The sequence below is a fragment of the Papaver somniferum genome, unplaced genomic scaffold (assembly GCF_003573695.1).
Source record: "Papaver somniferum cultivar HN1 unplaced genomic scaffold, ASM357369v1 unplaced-scaffold_132, whole genome shotgun sequence".
NCBI lineage: Eukaryota > Viridiplantae > Streptophyta > Magnoliopsida > Ranunculales > Papaveraceae > Papaver > Papaver somniferum.
In genome coordinates, this window is record NW_020622381.1 from 24,457,871 (window position 1) to 24,485,697 (window position 27,827).

Genomic DNA, 27,827 nt, shown 5'->3' on the forward strand with positions numbered 1-27,827 from the left:
TTTTAGAATCTAGCGATTTAGAAACACTAGTCTTAGAAGATGATAAACTCGTAGAAATGAGTGAGGATGAACCCAACTTAGAAGAATCTATTGACCATTTTCAGGAATCTGATGACCTAGAAATTAGGGAAGTTGTGACTAGTCTTTCTAGAGACACAGAAAACTCTAAGTTTGGGGGTGATTATCATTCTCCGTGTGCTTTAACTCTTAGAAAGTACCCTCCTGTAGGACTTGACATTTGTGCCTCAACCATCTTACAATATTATCTTCATACACGTTCTCCCGAACCTAATGATGTCCAGAAAGAAGCTCAGTTGTTAGAAATCCATCCTCTGGTTGATGTGGTTAACCCAGGATATGATACCAAGATTGACTTTGTTTTCCCACCAAAAACTTTTCTTCCAATTGTGGGAACTTTTGATTTTAAGATGTGTCGGTTATTAATTTTTGAGACTAAACCTAATCACTTTAGGATATTAGGGTCGATACATTTTCTTAAGGAAGACCACCTCTTTCATTGTGGTCAGCTGTGTGAGTCAAATCTAATTGACTTAGAGGATCCCCAATTATTCATGTTGTTGTTATGTGCTTCTAAGTTCTTAGTTGAGTTTTTCCAGACTGTAATACCTGAACCGGATCTTAGCTTTGAGGAAATCCAACCGATGAAAACCTGTTATCTAGACCCAGTTATAGAACCTGAACCTGAGCCACAACTAGATGTAGTTGTATTAAATAGAATACTTAGGATATTTGTGGAATCTAAAACAAATCCTAATTGAATACCATGGATATTTAATGATTCCTTACATATTCCAATTGAATACCTAGGAGTTTTTAGGATACACCCCTCTAAAAATACTCATATCTCCTCATTGCCTTGAGAATTGTGCAAATTTGAACTAGGTCATCTATTTAGGGATGATGAAGGGGTAGTTAATATCTCCCTTCCTTTAAAACACTAAGTCATATGAGCTCCCACGTCGCACGGTGTATGTGACACCCACCTCAAATTAAATTAGATAAAAGCTTTCACACAGAGCAATTCTGGAGAGGACAAGTGGCAGAACTCTATTGGTCGGAGCATTAAATTTTGACTTACACTCCGTTTACACCCTGTATTTAACTGGTCGTTTGTAACACCGTTAGCGAAAACGTGGGTATACAATACTTATGTGAGGATTTACAGCTAATAAATTTGTTACACTTGATTTACACCGAAAACTTAACCGAAAGTTACTAACGCCAGTTAGGTGTACAATACACCCGTGAGAAATCCAACATATTAGGGCTTTCCTCCTGCCCTACTTTACTTCTTCTTCTACTTTACGGAAATTTTCTTCTTCCTCCTCGAGTTTAGACAAAGGTGTGGTGGTGGTGTTCATCAAAGTAATCAGTAAGAAAATGGGATACAGTAGCTATTCGTCTTTTATTCATAATCAAAAGAAATGGTCTTTGTTCAACTAAAACTACAATAGTTATTCTTTTTTGCTCAAGTCGTAGCAACAATCGGTGATTGAGACAAAGCTTTTGGAAAAGAAATTTATTAGCTGACTTAGCTGCAGGTTTGGATTAGCAAAAAGGTACACGAATTCCTCTAAACCCCTTATGCCATTATTATTAAAATCCGTGAGCATAAAGTTGGGTTTTGATGAAGTTTTTGGTTAGATATTCTGTGGTTGATTTGGTGAAAGTTTGAGATGAATTTTGTGAAGTGAATGTCTTAAATTGAGAATATTTCAGTGTTTGTGAATGCTTAAAATTGATGGGTTGGGTAAACAAAAGTTGCACTTTCAAGTGTTTGATGAAAAGCCTGAAAGGGGAACACTATTACTTTCTTACATGCATTTAATAATGACAGCCAACAGATTGGGTTTCCTAAATTATGGAGTGATAAGCATCAGATTTACTAATCTACATGAATGGTGATGATGTTTGGTTTTTGGTTATTAGGGCTAAGAGTAAAATCAAGTTTGGGTTTCCAGAAGAGATAGGCAAAACAATTGAAAAACTTAGTGGAAGGTGATGATATTTATAAGGCAAATCACCTGCTCAAATAACATTCCCTAACCCATGAAGGTATTATAAGGCATACATATTATAATGCTCTTAAAAATGATTCTTTGAGTATGTTGCAAACCTGAAGGCTCCCGTTCTTTCGAAATCTGTGAACTAAATAGTCTAAATGTACATGATTTTTGCATCATTGCAGCTTATTACTTGCATCAAAATTCTAGGGACATTACTCGAAAGTTCATACAAGAATCAAAGTTTCTATCTTTCGCATATGCCAGGGTTTGCTAAATTTCTCTACTCTTTCTCGCAAATGAATATCTACTGTGTTTTATGTTGAGCACGGTTTATGATTTGTAGACACCGATGATTAATTCTAGCATGGTAGTCTTACTATTACTATGTTCCTTTGAGTCCGTCATTTTTATGACCTACATTTCTTCTCATCTATTCTGCTTTTCAGGATTTTTCTGACATGCATTTTGGTGGAATCAAACAGCCATGTTGGTGTTCTTGGAAAATCCTTAGCTTTGGGCCTCTTATTCCTCTTCAAAGGGGAGATAATATGTACAGAAAAAATGTGGCCAGCATTATACTTGAGGAAAAAATAGCTGTTAGTGATTCAGTACTCTATATTAGCACTGAGATCTGTAGGTTTTTTTGGCTTTGATTATTACGTAGGCGCTATAATGTGGAAGTATGTTTTGGCTCCTCGCTTATGCTATTACTATTTACCTTTTTTATGTAGGAATTCTACTTTCATATTGAAGCGGGTTTGTTTTCAAACCATTCCACCAATATTTTTGTGCCGCGGTTACTAGGTAAAGTTTATTGTCTAATCTGATTATATATAATTTTCGTATTTGTAGAGGATGTGCAACTACTGGCAACTGTATAGATTGTTTCGTATTATCATTCCATATGATTTTATTTCATATGGTTTGGATTTGGGAAAAGAAACTAGAGTTGTATGCAATAATTTTTGTTTGCTATTTTGATGTATAAGTTATAGGAGGATGCACACATTGTCTACAGGAATTGTCTAAGCACACATTGTCTACATGCATCGTGTGGTTAGAGACGGGTATAAAGCTGGGAAATCTTGAACAATTCCCATCTTTGACTTTTTTCCTTCTTGCTGTTGGTTGCCTATAATAGATATATCGAGCTCAACAGAACCATCACTAGTGGAAAATGGAAGTTAAATGATAGACGCATTTATGTGTCTAATTTGTCCTCAATGTTTCGTATTGTTAGTACTCGTTTTCGTCCTTATTATGGTGTTTTGTGTGTTTGTAGGTATTTTTTGGAAATAAATATTTTTGGAAATTTCGGCTCGAAAAGTTGCCCGGGGCACCCTTGGAGGACATGTGTTATTCGGACTCTCACCGTTGGTTAAGGGGAACCTCAATTACTAAGGGGCACCTTCTTTGCTATTCACACCCCAGCTGTTGGATAAGGGACAACCCTTTCTTCTTCGTTTAAATTTGTTTTGGCGGGAAATTTTCATTCTCAAACGGTGGATTTTTTGATCGGAATTTGGAGGGGTTAGAGGTGAACTCAATCGCTGAAACTTCATGGGTAGACGTGATATGACAATAAAAAGCTGGTATGGGTGTTCGTTTGAATCAGAATTGGCTCAATCGTGTCATGGAGTGAAACAGAGCAACACGTTCACCGGAGGAGTAGTTCACGGGTTTGCTTGAGTTTTGGAGAATTCGAGCGTGTCATACACATGTTAGGTGACTCGAACAACAGACAAGATCGTGACAGAGATAAATAAGGAGAGTTCAGCAGCTATAGACGCGTGCAGGAGAGAAGAAAGGAAAGAAAATATATCTTCTTTACTGCCGAGTAATGGAAGATTATAGGAAGTAATGAGGCGATATTCTTGTACCTATTGAGTATAAATTGGAGGCTTAGACTCAGAGAGAGAGGATGGAGAGTTAGGGGTGAGAATACAGCAGAGAATCGGGAGTTGCAGAGATTGTCTCTGTTGCTGCCATTGGAGAACATACGAAGAACATAAGACTACAAGAAGCAGTCGTAATTGCTACCGTGGTTGCGACACATAGTGACATTCGTAGAAGCTACAGCGATAACGACCCACAGCCGAGGGTCGTAGTTCTCTGGTTTGTAACAAATATAATTGTTACAAACCCGAATTTGAATTATTTCTCCATTTTCTCCTTGTAAACAACTTTTTGAGCAATGAAAAATTCCTTTGAGTGTGTTTTCACCATGCGGAGCTAGACCCCATCACTGGGACAACGGAGGAAGCAACTTTTCATGATTGTGGTAAATGAATTAATTCTTTTATTGACTTTTTGCATAGATTTAATTGTTGTAGGATCAGAATCTCGCAACAATAATGTCTCAGCGAAATTATCAATGGCACAACATAATAACGTCGCAGAACAATTTCAGGAAGAATATAACAAATGACGTCAGCTAGGATCATGAGAAAGATGTGATGGTCCTGCGAAAATTAGAGAGCTTGCGAAATTAACATTTGTAAGGTTGCGAGAATGTCGCGATCCATATCCGAAAATAAAGGACAGATTAGCTGTCATCCACTATGTATTTCCCTATAAATAGTCATTCGAGTTGTAAAGAGGAGGGAGATCTTTTTTGAGTAAGAAACAAGTGAATAGGAGAGAGAAAGTTCAGAGTAGAGGTCATTCTTGACTTCTTTATCTTTCTTGTAATAACATTCAAAAATTAATCAATAAAATTAAGAGTGTAAACCCAAAATGAGTTGATTAATGATCAAATCATATGAGTGGTGTAGTGTAGGATTTCCTACAACTACATAATGGCGCTAGAAACAGGGAGGAGTTGAAGATTATTCTAGAAAAAGCTTAAGATTGATATTGAGATTCGTGAAAATTTAAAGTGATTGATTAAGAATTTTTCATAATTTCTTGCAATATTGTTAACATTGAAGAAATGGCTAGAAGAAGAAATATATCCGAACAACCGACTACTATTAGAAGAAGCAAAAGAATTGCTGGAAGAGAAAGAAGTGAAATGGGAGAATCTACTAGAATGAGAAATAATAGAGAAAATCAAATTCAACCGTCAATTCAACAAACACTAGTTCAAGAGAGGAATACAGATTATGACAGGGTGAGTATACAAACTTGGCGATCAAATTCAGCAGAAGAAATAGAAGAAGAGCAACAAAACATAAATTATAGACAGGAAGAGAGAAATCAAGAAGCAGATGAAAGAATAATCCATGGAGGTGAGGAAATTGGAGCGTTAGAAGCATTGAGACGAAGAATACATAAAGAAAGAAGAGCTGAAGCAGAAGAACGTGCAAATTTAACAAGGCAAAATCACGAATTAAGGATGGAGAATATAAGACTACAGAATAGAAGATCGAGAAGTATTACAAAATCATATTCAAAATCGAATAGAAGAGAAATGAGGCGAAATTCGCCCACAATCAACGCTAGAAATAATATTCAAGAAGAAATATCAAATCCTAATGAAGAAAATCTCGAAAATAGAGAAAGAACTGATGATCGTTACGTTCCACAAAATGAAACTTTTGATGATGGGCAAATTGGAGGAAATCAAGAGAACGGACAAAATCAGGGACAAAATAACCAAGATGGCGAAGGAAATCAAGAGGAAGGAAGAAGAATTTTACATGTGAGAGAAACTCAAAGAAATCAACAGAAAATTGAAGAAGAAATTGAAAGACATTATGCTGAACAAGCACGTTTAATCTGCGAACGTGAAAGATTGAGAGCGGAAATGGAAGAACAAGAACTTCAGGAGACAATTCGCCAAAACAATCATGACAATCGAGAAAGAAGGCGTACACAAAACCGGAATAATGATAATATCAATGAGGAGTATGATAGAGTAAAGAGAATGGCTGAAAGACAGCGAATTGAATTGATAAGAAATGAACAAAATAATGGAGGGGCAAATGAAAGGCATCATCATTTGCGAATTCAAGATAGAGATGAGGAAGAGAATCGCAGAAGAAGGCGAGATAAGGATAATGAAGAAGAGATGCAAAATTTCGCAAGAGAAGATAGACGTGAACGTAGAAGAAGAGAAGCAAAATTAAAGAGACCAATGGATCAAGATTCAGGTGTAAATAAACAAATCTTGAAAGAATTAGAAGAAATGAGAGGAATGCTAAATAATAGAGGAGAAGTAGGTAGAAGACAATTGGATGAAGCAATAGAAGAAGCTGCGAAAACTCCATTTACAAGGGAAGTACAATTAGGAGGAATACCACCGAAATGCAATTTGCCCGCATTAACCAGCATTTTTTATGGAACAACTTGTGCAATTCAGCACATTAAAGCCTATGTGAGATGCATGTTACAATGGGAAAATCATGATGTGGTATTGTGCAAATATTTCGCATCCAGCTTAACAGGAGAAGCGTTAAAATAGTTTGAAGGTTTACCAAAGAATACAATAACCTCCTTCAATCATTTGAAGACCACATTCTTGGGAGCATATATAAGTAATAATTCCTCACGACCTGGTATAGAAGATGTGTTTGGATTAAAACAAAGGCTTGGCGAAAGTTTGAAACACTTGACTAAAAGATGGAGAACTATGTGTAGAGAAATGGCTGGCTGTGTAAATGAGAGATATCTCATATTATCATTTATCAATGCTATGTTTGCAACAAACCTATTATATGTCCAAATTTTCAGAGTCAAGAATACGATTACAATGACTGAATTGCGAGAACTTCAAGAAGAATACATTGCTCTGGAGGAAAGGCAAAATGAAATGGAATCATATCCAATTGCGAACACCAGCTCACAAACAGTGAATGCAATTTTATTACCTAAGCTGATAAACACATTGGCGAATACTTCGCAAGTACAACAAGAGAAGGTGACAAGTAACAATCAACAGAAATGGATAGATATAGGGAGCCAAGATCAAGAAGAGTATGAGAGAGAAACAAATTTCTACAATCGTGGAGGAAATAACAAGATTCAAAGGCTCGATCAACCGCAAGAAACTTATGGAGGTCAAAGACAAAACTATAATAAAGGACAAGGAAGTCACAAGCTAATATGGGAAGAAATCAAAATGCCACCTCTAAATGCAAGTGTTGAGAAGATATGGGAAGCTATAATCTTGATGGAAAATATACCAACACCGTGGAACATGGGAACGGAACCACCTCCAAACCACAGGAGTCATGAATTTTGTTCTTATCATCATTTTCATGGACATACCACAAATGATTGCAGAAATGTAAAAGAATCATTTTGAGGATGATAGATCAAGGAAAACTAAACGACTTTCTGGTAGGGCATCCACAATACCAACCATTACCACCACCACCAGAACATCACAAAGTGAATACAATGAAAAAGAAAGAAACATTCTTCATAGAAGTTGGTGCAAAAGCAAAAAATCTATTTTGTCACTCTATCGTACATTCATATAAGACAATTGAATATTTTCATGATAATGTTTTGAGTAGAGTGTTCGCAAGAGATAATGATGGAAGAGAAATTATGAACATTGCGAAAATCTCGCCATTAGAGGAATGGCAGAAACAAATCATTTCTTTTACTGCAGAAGAAATTCCCGAAGGAGAAGAGGTGCATGACAATCCATTGGTAATAAAACTAGAAATTAATCCAAAACCAAAAGAAGATGAGGATGATGAAGCTGAAGATTCATGGGCAATCAATAGAATTCTAGTCGATACTGGAAGCTCTGTGAACATCTTATTTTATCATACTTATAAAACCATGGGTGGAAGAGATGATGATCGTATACCATAAACATATAAGATATATGGTTTTAATGGTACTGCTAACAAACCTAAAGGGGAGGTTACGATGCGAATTCCATTGAAGGGAATATCTTCTGAAATCTCATTCTGTGTCGTTGATGTAGAATCACCATACAATGCGTTAATTGGTCGACCTTGGCTACATGGGATTCTAGGGGTAGCTTCAACTTTCCACCAATGCATCAAATTACCTCACCCCAATGGTGTAGGAATCATAAAGGGAGATTGGGTTGAAGGAAAGAGATGTTACGAAACTGAGATAGAAAATTGCGAAGGAAGAGCAAACAAGAAGGACAACTGGCGACACAAAATCAAAGATGTACAAAGAAGTGAGAGGTTGATGGTGGATACAATCGAAATGAAAGAAGAAGAGATGTTGCGAAATTAATGCTAGATCAGAATAAAAATGATGATCATACCACTACCAAAGAAGCAGTAGCAGAAAATAATAAAGAAGCAGAGGATGGCAAAGGTAATAAAAACAAGAAATGTATGAATGATTAAGTTGTTGCGATACTTTCGCAATAAGTAAAATTCTCAAAAATACATTTGATTGAACAACAAAGTTGAGATTGCGAAATTCAGATATAATATAATGATTTGCGACATTCTTGCAGAGATAATGAATTTTACAGAAAATAATCAGAGAAGAATGACAAAAGAGAAAGAGGCAAACCTTTATGGCGTACACCCTAGTTCGCGAATACAATTTCGCAAGAGGCAAATGTAAGACCTAAAGTACGTCATATAAGGGGGTACCTGTTGCATGGCTCAGGGAAAGGCTACACCACCCCCGGAACCTGAGTCATGGAGATTTAGGGTCAATGAAGCCCATCCGGGAGAGGCACCTTGGATTCTCAGCTTAAGCATATGACTTAGGTTGGGCGACTAAGGTAATAAGGACTCTCCCAAGGAGTGCAGAATCTGATCAAGGCGCCGAGGTACACGGTTGAGTCAAGAGTGACGGGGGAGTTTGAAGCGTCCTTGCCATTCTTGACAAGTCTTGGCTTATACTACACTCGGCCCGAAGAAAACCACACTTAGGGTGCAGTCTCGTAACCATAAGCTTTATAGGTAAAAGGGATAAGAGGCTGCGAAAACAACTGGTTGTTGTTAAGACTGTATGGGAGGAGATAACCTTGTATGGTAGAAGTACGCCTCCTTGAAGGGGCAACCAGGGGGAAGATAAGGGCGGCACCCTCCATTAGGGAGCTTATAAGTGTCTTAAGACGCAAATGTCATGAGGCTTATTGTTCGCAAGGATATTAAGGATTGTCATATTTGTGCAACAATCCTGAATAGGCAATAATACAAAAGAAAAAGATAAGACGAGATCAATGGGTTTTCGCATGAAAGTGCGAAGACGTCCTGCGATTTCGTCGCAAGACGACAATGTCATGGGGCTTTATCTTCGCAAGAATATTTAGGCCTGTCATATTGCCGCAACATTCCTGAAGAGGCCATAATACAAAAGAAAAAGTTAAGGCAAGATCAATGGGTTTTTGCATAAAAGTGCAAGGACGTCCTGCGATTTTGTCGCAATGACAAGAGGTGGCATAATAAGACCTTTAATTAGGAAGGCAAAATAAGACCACATGATGAAACAAAATATTTATAAGCATTCATAAAAAATTATTTTTGCAAGAAATATAATGAGAGGCAAGTATGGGAATCAATACACAAGAAGCATTATCTTTCTCATCAACAAAATATTAAAAGGAAAAGTTGATTCCAAAGTTGGTAGAAAAATGTAATTCGCAAAAGTGATAAAGATAAGACAATCCAAGAAGACAAAGCTAGCTAGAGAGCTTAAGATCCAATATTAATTTCAGTAGTAGGAGATGACAAAATTTCTTCGCCGATATTCTCGCAAGCCTCTCCTTCATTTCGGTTTTGATCTTCGCCATGATTAGCATCTTGATTATCGCCAGCAACTACTTCTTCAGGAGAAATTTCTTTCTCATTTTGATTAACACCAGCAGACGCTTCTTTAAAGGGAATCTCTTCTTCATCTTCTAAGAAATTATCCTCAGCACCGCTTTCGTAATCATAATCACTATCAGCAGGGCGAGGAACTTCATCATCATATACTTCTAAAGGATCAACTGATGTAGGAGGAAGAGATTTAGATAATAAGATGTTATTCACAAGGACTTCAGCCCGGAGATGAACTTGACGAAGAAGTGCTCTTTGATGATTCCTATCTTGAATATCCTTGAAATAAGCGAGATAATCAAGTCTTCTTTCTGCTCGGTCGCGAGAACCAGTAAGAGTAGAGACAAGCAATGCATTTTATTTGCGAATTTTGGCATATTTAGCCTCCAAAACAGAGATGGAGGAGTGAAGATTCTTCTCAGACTCTGCGAAAGATAGAATACAAAACTTCATTAAGATGAAAAATTCAGAAAGATATGACACGGAAAATATAATTAAGGCAGTCAAACTATTATGACTACCTTCCTTTTGCGAAATAAGGTGTTGAATCAAAGACAAACAACTATTTTCCTAATTGTCCATTGCGTCATCAAATTTATCTCCAACTAAACCTTTAAGTCGAGACCGAAGATTTTTCTCGTTAGAAATAAGAGAGGCATTTTTCTTCGCAAGAGAAGAATAAGATTCTTCTAATTTGGAATATTGTTCTTTAAGTTGATTCGCCTTTACACTTAAAGCTATTATACCTTGAATAAGTGTATCTCTTTCAGCGATAGATGATTCCGTCACTTCTTTAAGTTCGTTTCTCAAAGAGCGAAGAGATTGCTCTTGATCAGCACATACCTTTTGGAGAATACTAAGTTGTTGCGAAGATATTGCCATCTTGTTTAAATAAGTTCGCTTCTCTTGAGATAAGGTTTTATTCTCATCTGATAAAGTTTCCATCCTAAATTAGCTTTAGTTAAAGAATAAGAAAGACGAGATACTTCATTACTTAATAGATCTTGTCTTTGAACTAATTGGGTATTTTCATTGGTAAGATTATTTATCTGATCAAGATAATATGAATAGAGGTTATCTAATTGGTTATATTGATCCATCAAGATTTCTTTATCAACACGGGATTCTTCAACAGCAGATTCAAATTGGTATCTCTCTATTATTCGTTTCTGGTTTAATGCTTAATATGCGAAAAAGGGATTTAAAGGATAATTAAACATGGGAAGGATAAAACCATCGAAAAGGTAAATTAAAGACATAGATAAGAAAATCATACCTCTCAATTCATCATTCTTCTTGCGAAGATTGTCACGATCCAGCAAAACATTCTGAAGCTTCTGATTTTCAAGACGAAGAGCATTACATTCTTTTTCTAAAGCTGTCTGCGAAGCAGCTCTGTCAGAACCCAAATGCTTGCTCAGAATTTCGCAAACATTAGACTTGAGGGGATCAGTAGAAGACTTCTTACCATCATCCAGAATTTCAGATAAAACTTTGAAAGCAATATCTATCCCTTCCACAGTTTCATTCGAAAGAGGCAGAGACTTGGGTGGAGAACTGGTAGAGATAGAAGGTTGAGAAACACTTTCAATGGGAATAGGAGAGGTTTCATTCGCATAAGGATCCACAAGGGGAATTTCGATCATAGAAAGGTCAGCTGAAGAAATAAAGTCAGAGGCAGCATTTTTGCGAATTGGAGATAAAGGTTTATCTTGCGAAGATATCGCAGGAGATTTGGAAGAAATGAGTAGGTGGAAGGGAACAAAAGTTGGAACAGTTTTAAGATGGCGAGATTTCTTTAAAGTTTTATTAAGATCTTTATCACCCTGCGAATTACAATCCAGATAAGAAACAGAGGCAACAATATTGTTATTAGAAAAAGATTGTGTTTCTTATTACCTTCTCATTCGCAGACTTTCTTTTATGTGCGACAACCTTATGCTGTGATTTGGGAATGTTAGGGTTCTAAACTATAAATTTAGTGTTGGAGCCGCTTTTGCTGAAATGACAAGAGTATGGGAATCACATAAACAACATCAAACAAGGCAACAAACAAGGCAACAAACAAGATCAATTTCAAATATATCAATTTCAGCAAAACTCATAAAGAAGAAAATAGAAGACTAACCTTGATGAATCCATGAAAAATAATAGCGTGGAGATCGTCCCGAAGAAAATTACGAACTGTGAAGATCTAGTATGAAGATGAAAAAGAACTTAAGAAAGTTGAAGAAAAGTTGCAATAATGGAATTTGCAGAAGAACGATGAAGTTGCAGAGAAAATAAAAAGAGGAAGAAAGAGAGTGAGAAGGAATATATATAGAGGGAATTTCTCCTCGAGAAAATAAACACGATTAATGCGGAAAGATATAAGCGGTTAAAAGGTAACGGTTACAAAAGACGTGTCGAGAAATAAATGGAAGAAAGAATATGTGTGATAAATGCAGAATATGAAGAAGAGAACAGCTGCGGCGTTTCTCACATCATTCTCTGCGAAAATTAGAGAGCTTGCGAAATTAACATTTGTAAGGTTGCGAGAATGTCGCAAGCCATATCCGAAAATAAAGGACAGATTAGCTGTCATCCACTATGTATTTCCCTATAAATAGTCATTCGAGTTGTAAAGAGGAGGGAGATCTTTTTTGAGTAAGAAACAAGTGAATAGAAGAGAGAAAGTTCAGAGCAGAGGTCATTCTTGACTTCTTTATCTTTCTTGTAAGAACATTCAAAAATTAATCAATAAAATTAAGAGTGTAAACCTAAAATGAGTTGATTAATGATCAAATCATATGAGTGGTGTAGTGTAGGATTTCCTGCAACTACAATTGCTTTATGATTTCTATTAATTATTTGTTATTTTGTTAGATGTCGCATGATTAGTTCTAAATACTTTAGATGCGTCATGCTTTTAACTTACAAATAATATTTTACAAAATCTATTTTTGGCAAAGAACTAGAGTCACAACTTCTTTTGTTTGAGTTATATTGTCTAGAGTTAATGACTGAACCACAACAATATGAAAAGTAGTGGAATCTCGCGTCTCAGCGTCTCTTCATCTTGTGACAAATTGTGTATATATATTTTTCCTTATTTTCTTTATTAAGTCTTAAAACAAATTCTCAACAAATCTGAGTGAACAAATCATCTTACTACAACATTATTGAGTCACATCATTAAACCACTGTCAGAACAAGAAGTAATATGATTAAAAACGACTACGTCCATCATCAGTAATATTTAAGTGGTTTTTTCCAAAACGTCTGTGCCTGGCAAAGGTTGAATTCATTAGAAAAACCACTTTCTTTGGCAGTAGAGCGACAAGCACCGATAGACACAGTCGTTTTATTGAAGATATTTAAAATAAAAAAAGAAAGATATTGATTATTGATTCAGCTGAATCCAAATCTGGTTGATTCAACTGAATCAAAAACTAAAAGCTAAATCACGATTAAATTAATAATGACAAAGTGAATTCAACAAAACTAAATTGATAATAATCTTAAAACTCAGTTTGCATTGAAAAGTATTCAGTTTACAATTTCAACTACCTAAAATACTGCAAGTTCCAAGTCTCAAAATATTCTAACATTAAGTTGGAAAACCTTAACCTATATTCATATAATTATGAACATAAGATAACAAATTGGCTCAACTCAACAACAAGGTTCTCCCATCAGTTAATCAAACCCAGTTTAAGGCTTTGCAGCTATTCACCATGACATTTTTAGCTTCTCTTGCAGCAAGCTTTGACTGCTGTAATTGTGGTTAATATTCAACGGCTATAGCTCTCCATCCTTTCAGGTTCATTCTACATATCATGCTTATGCTTTGCATCAGTTCTTTTCGAGCTTAAATGCATAGGTTTTCATATATATATAAATATTATGTAAAGGTTTGAAAATAAAGGGAAACGAAAACTTATCTTTGAATTAGTGATTGTTCAAAGATAATGACGACTCTGTAACGCCCTTTTTGTTCACTGCAACCATTCACAGTTTAGATATTGTTCAACTCCAACACTGAAACAAAAAGGAAGTTTAAAGGATAAGATATGATATTATCTTTTAGGTAGATCAAATAACACAACAATTCCATATGGTACGCCCGCTAGGAACTACTTCAGATTGACAAGGCAAATATGGCAAACCATTTGCCAACAATTACACATTTAAACTAAAAAGGCATTCTGGAAAACCAGCTGGCGTGTTGAAATATTGTAATTGGGTGGCGTGTTGATATATGCTCAGTATCTTACCCCATTCATGAAAAGAAGTGCTTTTTCTGCATCAACTCTAGTCTTATATTCAACATATCCAAATCTAAGGGGAAGATTAACCTGTAAGCATAAAGAACTATTTCAATTGTCCAATGATAAGCAGTAAAAGAAACCACAACATAAAAACAGGAGTTAAACAACAAAATGAAGCCGTAAAGACAGGGAACTTCCTGTTTGGTAAAATGGAAAAAGTATAGTCGCTCCAGCTTAGCTGGAGAATATGAAGTGATTGATTGATTTCAAGGTGCTTTCGAGTTTGCAACATTATTATTAAAGAGTACCAGCACGTCAAAATTGGAAAATATTGCATACCAAGGGTTGATATTGTTAGAATCACTTCCTAGCTTGTTCATTGCAACACGCATGCAGACAAGGTCAACGACAGCAGGTACACCAATAAAATCCTGGAAAACAAAGAAGTACTTAAAAAGGATATCAACATAAATCTTCCTTGTAACCTAACTTTTTATAGATTAACTTGCTGCATGCACCTGCAACAAAACACAAGCAGGCTTAAACGAAATTTTAACTTGCTTTGACACTAAGTTGAAGGTAAGACTTCACCATCCATGCCTCCATTTTCTGACAAACTAGTAGCAACCTTGGAGTCGGGGCAGATCAGAATATCGCACCGAGGTTGGATACAGCCTTGAGCCACGATGTACCTATCACGCATTAAGATTCAAGATTCAATTAAACTCGTCAAGTAAGAACTAAACCAGAGCAAAAACCTACTGAACCCAAGAAAAATTGAATGAATACGTACTTGATCTTCTCATGGATCCTCCAGAAGTTGCATTTGAGATTTTCCCAAGCAGCCTCCTTTTTTATATTAAATTCAGCAGTTTGAAGCAGATCTATTAGAGGTCCAATAATATCATCCGCTTATAACCGACTACAAAAATTCTGAAATGAAAGCATATCCTGTTAGAGCAATTGTCAGAAATTGAAGGAAGGACAAATACAACAGTTCTAATTAGAATCCACCTTAAAAACATAATAAACACTACCTGAATCTGGTCCTTGTTTCAGGCAGTAATGTTTGAGACAGTACATCAAGCTTATTTCACAGAAGGCTTGCATTCAAACAAACTTTTATTTCCGGCAGTAATGTTTGAGATAGTCCAACAAGCTTCTTTCTTGATGCTTTTAATGGTACTGAATCAACAAGTTCATGAGGTAGGAAAGTGCTTGAAGTTCAAAGATACACTAGATAGAGGACAGAAAAAAAACATAAGCCAACATAAACAAAAACCATTTACATATAACAGTTCATCACATTCCATAAGGATTGATATATACCTGGGTGTGACGATCATCTCCAGTAACAATATTTCCAACCGTGCATAGGGGATGATTGAGTACAGTAGGAGATGGGTGACTACAAAAGAAAATTTCTTTCAAATTATATACCATGTGTACATATGGCGGAGTCTAGAAACATAATACAATAAAGTGATACTGCAGTAGGCACCAACTTCAATAACAACTTGAATTTTGTCATTTCTACCGTCAGACAGATAGGAAAGGGCCTAGCAGGCATCTGTAAGTACTTCTTCATCAGTGAAATTGATAAGACGCTCAAGAGCAGGGAGTGCAGGCTTTGTCTGCACAAGGAATTCACCAACAAAGAAAATTGATATCTATTAGGGATGCCAAGCAGGATACCATAAACCAACCTAATGGTAGTGATAACCGGCGACTTATACCTGTTCAAATGATGGTTGTGGCTTGCCCCAAAAAAATTTAGACAGTCCAGTTGGAATTTCTCAGCGTAGAAAGTTTGGCATGCTCATTTGATTTAATTAACAAAGTAATCAAGGCCCCATGGCCAAGAACAAGATTTCGACACTTAGGTGAAGCACCGTCAACATTCTCAAATGCCTACACAGCCTATATTATAAAAAAAAAAACAAGTAAGTGTTAGTCTAAGCCCCATTTGCTTACACATGGTAAGTAAATTCACCTCATCTCATCCATTAAATTAGGCAAAGCACGCCTAGTTACACAAAAAGAAGAAATAATATTTAACAAAACTTGATTCCTTTGGTCTTAAATTTGTTATCATACTGGGGGAACTCAGAATGTGCAATAAAAATTGGGATAGGTCTGTGATCAACTAATGAATCACTTACTAATCCTCAGCCTAAACTATACATATTAACTGACAACGTATTTCTTAAGGGACAAACCAAGGGATTCATAGGTTACGCACCATGTCTAGGGAATTCAAGTAAGTGAATTCGTAGGTCACAATGTCTCCCATGAAGACAGGCTTGCTTATCATCCCTGCCTACCAAAGAGGATCAAGGTAAGTGTATCAACCAACTCCATCAATATGAAACACAAGTACCTAACAAACATAATAAGAAGCTGCATTAGTTCTGAAAAGAGTTGGCCGAGGCAAAAAACAAGCATATCACAAATCAAAACAACAATGACTCTGTAGATCTTTACGGTGATGCTCCAAAAACTTATACAAGACGGTCATATATCGTAAGAAACATCATAAAACCATATCACAGAACATAATTGAATGCTAAAATGATTCAAACCTTTGGATTGTATCTTTCTTATATATAACCTAGTAGTGGTAGTCATGTAAAAGGACACATAGATTTGGTCGACAGTGCTTACAGCTCCTTCAAGTGAAGTTAAATCTTGCAAATTGTATCCTACTTTTGCATTTAGTTGAAGACCTGGTATTTTTCTGATTTAAACTAAAGCAAAACAAAGATAAATTCAGTACACCAACAATACTAATTAGAAAATATAAAAAGAAAAGGTTGAAGATTACTTACAAATTAGTAACAAAATGAGCCAGTGCAGGTAACACCTTTCCAATTCCCTCCAAAAGGATCGCTACCATGTGGAATTCATCTTGTTAGCTGTTGTGGTGAGTTCAAGCTGGTGTAAATAACCCCAAGAGCATCAGCTGTAGATCAAAAACATACAAAATAAAGATCCTTTATTAGTTCAAAAGTAATCTATCATTGCTGCCTGGGGAAACCGACAATCCTCCAATCTAATTCAAAATCTATTCATCCAAATCTTGTAATATAGATTCTAATGAATTTATGCAATGATACCTAAAATCTGCTACACTTAACAAGAAACATCATTTGCTAATGTCTGTATAGAAATTCAGCCACTTCAATCTAAGTAGATGACACACATATATCTTCATCCATGGAGAACCTTAGAAGCTAATAAAGATGAATCCTTTTTCTGCAAATTACTTTGTGAATCATAGAATTCAGATATTTTGATGAAAAAAATGAAATCTAAGCAACAACCCAAATCTTACAATACCAAATTGACATACTTGAAAATCCAAAAATTAGAAATTGTCATACCAAATGAACACTAAATAAATAAACAACATGACTGAATCATGGATCTGAACTTGAAGCTGAACAACATGACCAAATACAGTTATTATCAACAAATACAATTGAAATCATACAAAGAACTATAATATGTTAAATTCAACATATAAACAAACAATGAATCCAAGTTCTTTCGCAAAAATTAAATCGAACAAACTAGATCTACTAAAAACAAGTCAAACTACCAATCAAAATCAAAAAATCTTACAACAGACATCCAACATGATTCAATCAATTTCTCCTCCGATCTTCACGAACCCAGAAAATCAATTCGTTTTTCTTTTTCTTCTTCAATACTTGTATCAATTTTTTATTCAAAGTTAATAAAAAAATTATGAGCATTCCCTAGAATTTTTCAGAGATGAAGACAAAAATGAAACTGCTGCAGATTCTAGGGTTGTAAAAGAAATGCGGATTTATTTTTTTTGGTGTTATTCAAAGTCTGAAACTTCGGAGATGAGATTTGGGTTTAGGAATTTTGGGTATTATTAAGTTGCTGGTGGTGAGTGAATGGAGATGCAGAAGAAGAAAATATGGTGTGCTCAGGCTGATGAAGGTGGTAGATTGGTAGCTGTGGTGGTGAGTGAATGGAAAAGAGAAGATGGATTACAGGGTTGGGGTTTGGTAGTTGCAGTTTGATCTTTGTTGGAAGATATAACGAAGATGGAAGAGAGAGGCGCAGAGGTTAGACTAGAAAGAGATAAAGATAGATAAAGTTTGGGGGACAGAATTTCCGTGCTATAGAAACTATGTACTCTCACAGTGGTTCTTAAAACTCTATATTTTTACAAAAATGCCCCTTAAAAAAACTGTTGTGCCTGAGACAAGTTTTTATAAAACAACTGTTGCTCACAGCATCTCTAGTTACGTCAGCCGAGTAGCAGTGGTTTTCATGAAGCCTAGGAAGTGGTTAAAAATCTGTTTTCCACTAGTGCATTATGATTCAATGAAAACCTTTGAATGTGCACATTTTCTATGTCACTGTTTTGGGTATTTATTAATGTAACTCTCAACAGATATTTTTGGGTTGTTATTTAATCCAATCCACCACCCATTCTATGCCATCATCACTTGGTGATGGAATTATGGAGTGGTTAGCAGAGACGATGGCAGTGGTTGATTATGGAGTTCGAGAGGAGGTTGTTGTGTTGGATTGGTGGTAACCGACGAGAAGCAGGAAATGACCCATGCTGCCAATATCATCTAAGATGAAGAAGATGTGTTTTAGCTGCTGCTCGAGTTAGAGAGAACAAAGAAGGGTGACGTTGTTAATGCTCGGTGATGGAGTGGTGCTGAGGTGATTGGTTGTTGATATTTATCGATGGTAAAAGAAGATGGTGGTTATCGAGTCTGTGATGATGATGATGACTTATGGAGTTATTGAAACAGGAAAATTTAGGGAAGGATTGTTGTCTGCACAGTTGATGGAGAAGAACTTGCCATTGTTTGAGCCGGGCAGTGGTTGGACTTGGTTATTTATTAACAAGGTTTACAAAAAACTAATATGCATATCTAATATTCTTTGAAATAATGCTATCATCTCATCTTTACAGATTCGAATATAACAATGAAAGGTAAAGAAAATATGTTTATACCCGCCATGTATAACATCTAAAATAAAAAAAAATCCTAAACATGTATGGGGACGAGGCGAGAGAAGCCGAACCACATTATAATAAAAAATCCTAAAAAAAAGGGCGAGGGGAAGTCGAGCCATATCAAATAGAAAGTGTATCATGACGGGGCGGGGCAGGGCGGGGTGAAGCCCGCGACACCAAATCAAAAATGCACGACGAGGTGAGGCAAGGCCACATCTTGCCAAATCAAAAATATGATTAAAAGAAAATAAATACTAAGAGACAAGGCAAGGCGAAGCCAAGCAACACCAAATAAAAAATCATAACCATAAATGGAGCAAGACAAATCCGTTTTTGAATCTTCTCGGTGCGTAGCATGAGCACAAAATCTAGTTATTATTAATATATTACTACAACCTAATAAAAACAGTTTATTTCCAAGGTTTCATGAATCTAGCGATGAAATTAACCTAGCCTTTAATATACCAAATCTTATCGTGTTACTGTAGGTAGGACATACTTTTAGGCAACATATCGGAGCATTATATCAGTACCATATCTTTTGTTAAATGCCACCCTTGCATTATCATGCCATAATTAATTATAATTATCTTTCACTGAATTAAGACATTTTACTGAATTTGCCAGCACCCAACCTTGAATTGTTTGAGGTTATAATGGCCAAGGATCAAACCACATTTATTGTAAATGGATTCCGAATTATTGTACCTCGTATCAGGATATTATATGTAACATGGATTCACCCTCTCCAAGGATCAAATATCAAGTTACCTACAATTAGATGGAGATTGCACAAAAACCATGAGAAGCAGTGGCGGTAGTATTAGTTCGAGCAATGATGAATCTCAGAAACAACTGGCTTCTCTTCCCAAAGGCGATGGTTGGGGATTAGATGATAACCTCTGCCTGTATCAAGATTTCTGGGTCTACTCTCCACAACTAAAGGGTGTAGCTTAATTTCAAAGAGACTTCGAGGAGGTTGATTCCGATATACTACTATCCACATTACCAAAATCAGGTACCATATGGTTGAAATCCATGGCGTTTGCCATAGTTAACCGCGCTCGATATCCAGTTTCTTCTGCAGAACATCCATTGCTTACTTCTAATCCTCATCATCTTGTCCATAACATCGAGTATTATCAGTCTTTTGGTACTTACAATTCTCTGTCGGATTTTGTTAGCACTCAATATTCTGCTGATACCAGCAGGCTTTTGGCTACTTACATGCCATACCATTCATTGCCCGAGTCACTCAAAAGCCGCACTAGCAGTTCTAAGATTGTGTATTTGTGTAGAAATCCAAAAGACAACTTCATATCACTATGGAACTATTTAAACAAAAGAGGACCCAACATTGCAAACCCATTTCCAATCGAAAAGGCGTTTGAGCTGTTCTGTAATGGCATTTCATTATTTGGTCCAGTTTGGGACAATGTCCTTGGGTACTGGAAAGCAAGCTTGGAAAACCCCGAAAAAGTGTTGTTTTTGAAGTATGAAGATTTGAAGAAAGAACCCAAGTCTCATTTGAAGAAATTGGCCGAGTTCTTAGGCTTTCCATTTTCGGTTGAGGAAGAGAAAGGACAGGTTATTGAAGATATATTGAAGTTATCAAGTTTTGAATTCATGAAGAGTTTGTTAGTGAATAAAGAAGGATCTGTTAATGGACTTGGTTTTGAAAACAAAATATTTTTCAGGAAGGGTGAAGTTGGGGACTGGAAGAATCAATTGACATCTTCAATGGTTGAACGAATCGACGGCCTTTTTGAAGAGAAGTTGCGTGGTTTCGGATTGGTGTTCGAAAGCTAATCAGTTGAACTGCGTCTCAATGGGTATAATAAGTTTGATGTGCAAGAGTGGGATGCATTTTCCGGACCAGTTAACTATATGACCCACTCTTTTTTCCTTGTTGTTTTATTTTAGTTGATGCAATTGTTTCGTGTAGTTTAGGTAAGGTTTGTAATTTGTTCTATCAAACTGCTAATCCATGGTATCATGCAATGATATGTTCAATACTGAAAACTGGAATGTGCAGTTAGATCTGCCATTAGTTTGTGGATTTGGTGTTTCTTTCATGAGTTCTGGATGTTAAGTGGCCTCAAAATGTGACTCATGGTATAAAAGTTGCCTCGTTCAAAATCTGCAGTGTATCCAAACTTTGCCGCTTTGAGTCATATTCTGCCTAGACCAACTCATAGTAGTAAGCAGATGGGGTTCTTACATTGAATTCCTTCTGATGTGCCATCTGAGAAGCAACACTGTCTTCAAAAAAGTACAGAGAAGCTACCTTCATCACAGCTGGTATAATGGCACAGCAAACATGTACACCGGTGGAACTTCTCCCATATCCTGTCGCTTCAATAAACACCCCGGTATTTCATATTTTGTTTTTAATGCTTTAGAATACGAGATCGCCTGTTGTTGCAAATGTTAAGAGACAGTTGTTCTCTAAGGTTTCGTGCAAATGTTATCTGACATTAATGCGCAATATCGCATCATAATTAGAGAAGATATCTGGAGGACGGCAGAGACATTGAGGGATACTGTACGAAATCAAGTTTAAATGCACTGGATCGTGTCATAATATTAGAAATCTTATTAGCAGACCGAGATCAAGAACCATTTCTGTGACAGTCTAGATAAAGCAGTACTTTTGACTGCAAAAATTCATGCCAAGGAATACATGAGCGCTGCTGCTCTATAAAGAAACAATGTTATGATTGCACAGTATGCGTCCTACTCACCCAGCATGTATCAACTGTGCAACAATATTGAGACACAAAAGGGAGTAATTTTGTATCGAAATTTAACCAGACGGTTAATTACTCCTCTCTTTAGACAGGGTAGACATTTGATCAAAAGGGCACGTAAAACAAGTCAATTACACAAGGAATTCCATTAAATATCAAGTGGATAGACGTCAAAGGTGTGCTAGCTTCCTAGCAACTCACATCTGCCTTCTTCATTGTTTTCGGACACAAAAATGGTGGTTAAACCATGAATTCCAAATATTCATCAGGAAGATGAAGAAACGCAACCCCAAGGTAGTCTTTAAAGCACACTTGACAAAAAACAAATTCATCACAAACACTTGCAAACTATTAGAGCAAGTCTTATGATGGAAGAGTTCCATCTTCCACGCCACCTCAGCATTTGGAACCGTGGACGGAAGTGCAAGTGTAGTGGTGGAATAGTGAAAACGCTATTCTTAATAGCGCTAAAAAAACGCTATTAAGAATAGCGTTTTTTCCTCAACCGTTAGATTTCAACAACTCATCCTAAATCTACGGACAAAAAAAAAACGTTATTCTTAATAGCGTTTTCTTAGCGCTACTAAGAATAACGTTTAATGTTATTCTTATTGGCATTCAAATGGATTCCACGAACCCTTCCACGAACGGTGGAACCTTGCTTGGATTTTCTGTGGAAAACCCCAACTTGGAAGCCATTAAACTTGACATTCCATGATTTTTCCACACTTGGAATAGGTTGGATTCCACATAAGACTTGCTCTTAGTCCAAGTTAGAAAACATGGACAAACGACACTCACAACACTAGTCAAATTATATGTTAATTAGGGACTCCAAAATAGTGTTTCTTCATTAGGCGTATCAATAACTAAGCCTTGACAAAATGAAATTACATGAACTCCCACAGGCAAATAAAATCAAAATTATATAAGGATAAGAGCTGTAGCATCCAAAACACCATTTTGATCTTCTTTATTGAACTGCATTCTCTCCCCTCTCTTCCTTGACTTCAATCTACTTCAAGTGCTTCACTCACCTTTGCTTTGATGGTTGGTTTCTCATTCTGACTGGAGGCAAGAATATCGCTTATTCTGCTTAGACTTGGCTACATTCTGTTTACGCATTTCTCTGTCCCCCTTGGAGCTGAAACTTGTCACAGATACTTGTTAAGAACACTTAACACCAATTACCACTCACAAACTTTACAACAAGATCATTAAAAAAGTTAGAAATTCTGCTTTTCTGGTTTTGATCAAGTCCTTGCACCAAGAACTGACAAATGATGAAAACTGGTATATACAGAGACCACATTCAGGTTCAAGTCAACTAGTCATAATGGGTAATTAAGGACCTCTAGTTGTATCGAACAACTTGAGAGAAACTAAATGTGGAAATGACCATAAAGAGGTTGTGATGGAATATTATTATGATATTTCAACATTCAACCATTGGAAGAAAAAAATTGAACTTGCATAACATAAGTTACTATGTAGAAAGCAGAATCAGTAATAGAAGCACTGTTGAATTCAGTGCTGCAGTTTATCAAAAAATTGTGAAGCACAAGATAAAAGACGTCACATTTTCTATAATCAAGAAAGAGTGATGTTGTTTTCAACCTACCTCTGGAATATGTGCACTATATGGCTTAATCATTTATGTGTTGCTATAATAAAATTAAACCAAAACGCCACCGATACTCTATCTCATTGCTCTTCTAGAACTTGTAAACTTTTTAGTTAGGTAGATGTTCTTAGTGACGCACTACTCACTCATAACAAGAGTTTGCCCTCTCACCTCCTGGACACCTACCATCAACTAACAGGATTGGTGTAAAAACTTAGAAGGGAACATGAAATAAAGTACCTAAGCCAATTGCATCAGTGCTTTTCATGATCCTCAGCCTTCTACAAGATTCAATAAACATCCTGCAACAAATTGTAACAAGAATATAGTTAGAGACTTAATCTGCAGGCAACCAAATATATAAGATACATATGGCGTTTGCTTAGTTACCAGTAACCAAGATTGGAACTGTCAGTATTTAATCCTCTGAAATGATATGTCTGGTTAGAGCAGTATACTACATAGTATGGACATCATCCATGAAGACCACGATAACATTTAGACACACCGGCAGTTTGCATGACTGAATTTAGTTGCTCAATCTAAAAGGCACAATGACCAATATAATATATCTCACTTCTTTGTCCAAACAACAACTCACAACCGTATCACGACTGCATCTAGTTACTCAAAGGTCAGCGTTAATCAACAATTGCACGTCCATGCTCATATTTTCACAGTTGTGGTCTCACTGAATTTTGTATATGATTCAAATTCATCTTAATCAAGATGATGACCAGAACTTAGTTTGTACTTGGACCATATAGCATGCATAAGAGACAAAAGTTGTGAAAACAAAAATTGAAAGACTATGGTGGGGATGGCAGTCAGCTTACTCCCATGGTACGTCTCCTACAAGCATCCAGTCACCATCCTTATCCTCGTATGTTAGGACATCCTCTGATCCATTTAGAAGATCTCGCACTTTGTGCTCACTCTGCATTTCACTTTCTTGAGCTCCATGGGACCCACATTGGCCTAATATCAAATACAAACAGCAGTGACTGGATCCATGTTAAAACTGGTAATATTAAGCAAAACAACGTCCAAGAAGAAATAAAGGTCGAACTCGAAAATTTTCCTGTTGACCTTAAAATAAATAAAGGCTATACCACCACTCACCTCTGCTAAACATCTTCTCAAGAGCAGATGACAGTTCTTGATATGAAGAATAACTCCTCAGGTCAATCTTCCTTAAATAAGGAGCACCGTCCATGCTGACCTTCACATACAATGGACCAGGGCCAGGTTTCCCATCAACTTCGTCATTGTTTTTTGAAGTAGTGGCCAACGTGTTTTTCCTAAACGATCTTATCGGTGGCCAGCCTACAACTTGTGCCCTGCCACGGAAGGAACATGTTATTGACAAAGTACTAGAATCCAAAGCCAAGTCAGAAAATAATTTATAGTGCACTCACTTGGCAGCTGGAGGATTACTAATGTTGTTAGACGATTTTAATGGAGGCCACCCTACAACTTGCGTCCTGACATGAAAAGAAGGTAAGAAAACTGTAATTGGTAACTGAAAGCCGACTAGCGGAAGTAATTTTGTTTCAAGAACTCACTTGGCTGCTGGAGAAATGCAACTGTTAGTAGAAGATTTTACAGGTGGCCACGTAACAAGCTGTGCCCTGCCATAAAAAGAAGGATGGTTATTCTTTACACGGTGACACAACAATTTCACTAATCTATTTTGATAAATACTCACTTAGCAGCTGAAGGATTACTGGAGTTATTAGAAGATTTCATCAATGGAAACATTCCGACTTGTACCCTGCCAAGGAAAGAAGGTCAGCAACTTTGTACATGGTGATTAGAAGTCGTTCCAAGGAAGAATGTAACAAGTACTCACTTGGAAGCTAAATTATTGCTAGTGTTATTAGAAGGACCACATTCACTGATAGTATGAGACCCATCATTTAGTAAGCACGGCTGAGATTCAGAGTTTTCCTTGACAGAAGTAGATTGTACTCCTGAATCTGAACAATTCTTTTTGGATGAGAAATGCATGGCATCCGAAAACCCTCTTTTGTTGCCTGATAAAGCTGTCTTTGATGATGATGGTAGCAAAGGAAACAGCTGTATCTGATCGAGCCTCCCTGAACTAAGCAAGCAAAGCTCTTGATGTCTTTCAGGAGATCGACTTCCAGGTAGCCCAAGTGTTAGCTCTGTCGCTTTAAGATTCAAATTGCTCTTCTTTCCATCAGATAAGCTAGATAATACAGAGTTCTCATCTGATGAACTATCTGATAATCCCATATAATTACGCTCTTTTGGTTCCGAGCTGTTAAGGGAAATTCTATCCACTGTAGATACATTGCTACTTAGCCCCTCCTCCGCAATACCGTGCAGCGGTGTAGACATTAAATCCGTTAAACCTCGAATATCTCTCTTAACCTGCTCGCAATCAAAACCATTAAAAACTCCTTCACAACTAAAACCTATCCTATCAACTGACAAGACAAACTCCCAAGACTCTTTTACACTGATCAACAATTGGTGCTTTAACAAGATAATTGTTAACATGAATCAAGATTCACCTACAGAAACCACACAACAAGCTGAAAAATCCACAGTGTTACCTATCTCTAATTAGGTAAATTACGCCTTTGAGCAAAATAACTAAAACCGAGGCAGAATATTCAAAGGCAGAAAAATCAAATGATAATTTGAGACAACCAGAATCCTTAGGTCTGGAGAATTTTTATCTTCCCGAAAGGCAACAACAACTCCTAATAAACAATTCATTCAACCTACATTAACAAAAATTTTACTAAGAAAAAAAAGTTCAATTTTCTTCAAATATCAAAAAAAGGGTACGTCTACTGATCAAAAGAAGGGAAAGTAAAAACCCCAATACCAAACCTTATACTAGAATTTGAACTAAAGAACATCTTTAAAAAGTTTCTTTAACAAGAGATCACAAAAAAGTTCATGCAGCTTTAAACTGCCCTAACCCTAAATTTCCCAACCCAAAAAAAAAACATAAACACTACAATTTCAGCTAAAACTCACAAAAATATTCAGAGATCAACCAAAAGAAAGTAAAATCAAGCACCATTAAACACAAAATGAAGACCCACCAAAACAAAAATGAAGAAAGAAACTCAAAATTCAACTAAAAGACATAAACCTTGAAGAAATTCTGTGGAGCTCATACCTGAAGAAATCAGTTCAGATCAGTCACTGTAAACTAAAGATCGACTAAATGAAAAGAAAAACTGACCTCCTTGCTCGAAATTTTTGAATCTGAAGAGGAAATTTTGTTAGCAAAAGCTAAGGCCCCTCCATTTTTGCAGATAACAACAAATTTGTTTTTCTTTTAAGTTCTTTCCTTCTCTCTCACTTAGTATTACTGAATCACTGTGAAAATCGAAGCTGAGAGAAAAAAAGAAAAATACTAATAAATATATATATTTATAATTCTAACCGAAATTCAGACATCTTCTTTTTATACCCTTTGATTAAAACGAGGATATTTAATTGATGGTTCAGATTTAATAAACTCAAGTAATCTGAACCGCTGAAAGATTTCTTATCTAGTCTAGTAGTATAAAGATTGTTTTAGTTCTTGTATTTATTATAAGCGAGTGGAGGGAGGGATCTAGTTCTTTACATGGAAAAGAAAAAGAGGCTAGCTTTTGCAAAAAGATGGTTTCTGGTTTTCTTAGTAGCTTTTTTATATGACTAAATTATCCTTGGACCTTTTGTGTATTGACTTAGATATTTTTTTAGGTCGTGTTTGGCCGCTTGGATATCCTTATCCTAGGATGGGTTATCTAGATAAAACGGTTATATCGTGTTTGTCTTCCCTCAATTCCCAACTTGCGATAAGAATAAGAAAACCCGTCGTGATTTTCGTATGCTAAAAAGGTGTGATTAAGGTATTCTCTCAGATACCTGTTTTTCCAATTTCCTCGCCAAGGATAGAACTCCACAATCCCATTACCATTCCCACGAATCCATGATACCTGCATCACCATTACTAAACCCACGATAGGGTTTTTCATATCTTTGTGAATTTTCCAATTTCTTCCCTATATATACTGATGCAAAGCTTATTGTTTCCACATAAAATTGGCACAAGGTATTCTCTTTTCTTCTCAACTAGTTTAGTTTAACAAATTCATCCCAGTAATTTCTACGATTCAGTTTGTTACAAATCTGATTTGGTTTTTCTTACAGAGCGCTTTCATATCAAATCTGCAACAGATCAATTGCAAGTTACTGGTATCATCTTCATCCTCTTTTTTTTCTTCTCATTACTACATATGTTTTCTTTTGTTTTTATCAATTGCATGTTGCTGGTATCATCTTCATCCTCTTTTTTTCTTCTCATTACTACATATGTTTTCTTTTTCTTTTTTATCAATTGCATGTTGGTGGTATCATCGTAATCAGATTAATGATTTAGGTTGTCTGTTGATAGTGGTTGGTATGACTTAAA

At 36.3% G+C, this 27,827-nt stretch overlaps 2 protein-coding genes and 1 pseudogene across 3 annotated transcripts; 1 reads left to right on the forward strand and 2 right to left on the reverse strand.

The window, feature by feature from the left end:
• LOC113332936 overlaps nt 1-16,888 on the reverse strand; it is a 25,595-nt pseudogene extending 8,707 nt beyond the window's left edge.
• A 3,156-nt stretch (nt 16,889-20,044) lies between these two features.
• On the forward strand, nt 20,045-20,815 carry LOC113332937 (cytosolic sulfotransferase 6-like). Its single transcript, XM_026579432.1, has one exon. The coding sequence runs from the start codon at nt 20,045-20,047 to the stop codon at nt 20,813-20,815; it is 771 nt and encodes a 256-aa protein (XP_026435217.1).
• A 1,738-nt stretch (nt 20,816-22,553) lies between these two features.
• On the reverse strand, nt 22,554-26,883 carry LOC113332992 (auxin-responsive protein IAA9-like). Of its 2 annotated transcripts, none has more exons than XM_026579477.1 (9): nt 26,541-26,883; nt 25,233-25,777; nt 25,089-25,154; nt 24,946-25,011; nt 24,799-24,864; nt 24,503-24,720; nt 24,217-24,358; nt 23,621-23,682; nt 22,554-22,900 (listed from the first exon to the last, which is right to left on the reverse strand). In XM_026579477.1, exons 2-9 carry the CDS (start codon nt 25,742-25,744, stop codon nt 22,863-22,865), a joined length of 1,170 nt encoding a protein of 389 aa, XP_026435262.1. In that variant the 5' UTR covers nt 25,745-25,777; nt 26,541-26,883; the 3' UTR covers nt 22,554-22,862. The 2 variants fall into 2 exon arrangements, with proteins under 2 accessions (XP_026435262.1, XP_026435261.1); XM_026579476.1 differs by having other exon boundaries at nt 26,607-26,879.
• Between the last annotated feature and the right edge of the window lie 944 nt (nt 26,884-27,827).

What these genes read in the sequence shown, in the direction of transcription:
- LOC113332937 (XM_026579432.1), top strand. Translation starts at nt 20,045, where the DNA reads ATGGCGTTTGCCATAGTTAACCGCGCTCGATATCCAGTTTCTTCTGCA.
- LOC113332992 (XM_026579477.1), bottom strand. Translation starts at nt 25,744, where the DNA reads ATGTCTACACCGCTGCACGGTATTGCGGAGGAGGGGCTAAGTAGCAAT. An exon ending in TGCATTTCTCCAGCAGCCAA is followed by an intron (nt 24,865 to 24,945) that starts GTGAGTTCTTGA and finishes TTTTCATGTCAG; the next exon opens with GACGCAAGTTGTAGGGTGGC. An exon ending in TGAGAAGATGTTTAGCAGAG is followed by an intron (nt 24,359 to 24,502) that starts GTGAGTGGTGGT and finishes ATTTGATATTAG; the next exon opens with GCCAATGTGGGTCCCATGGA.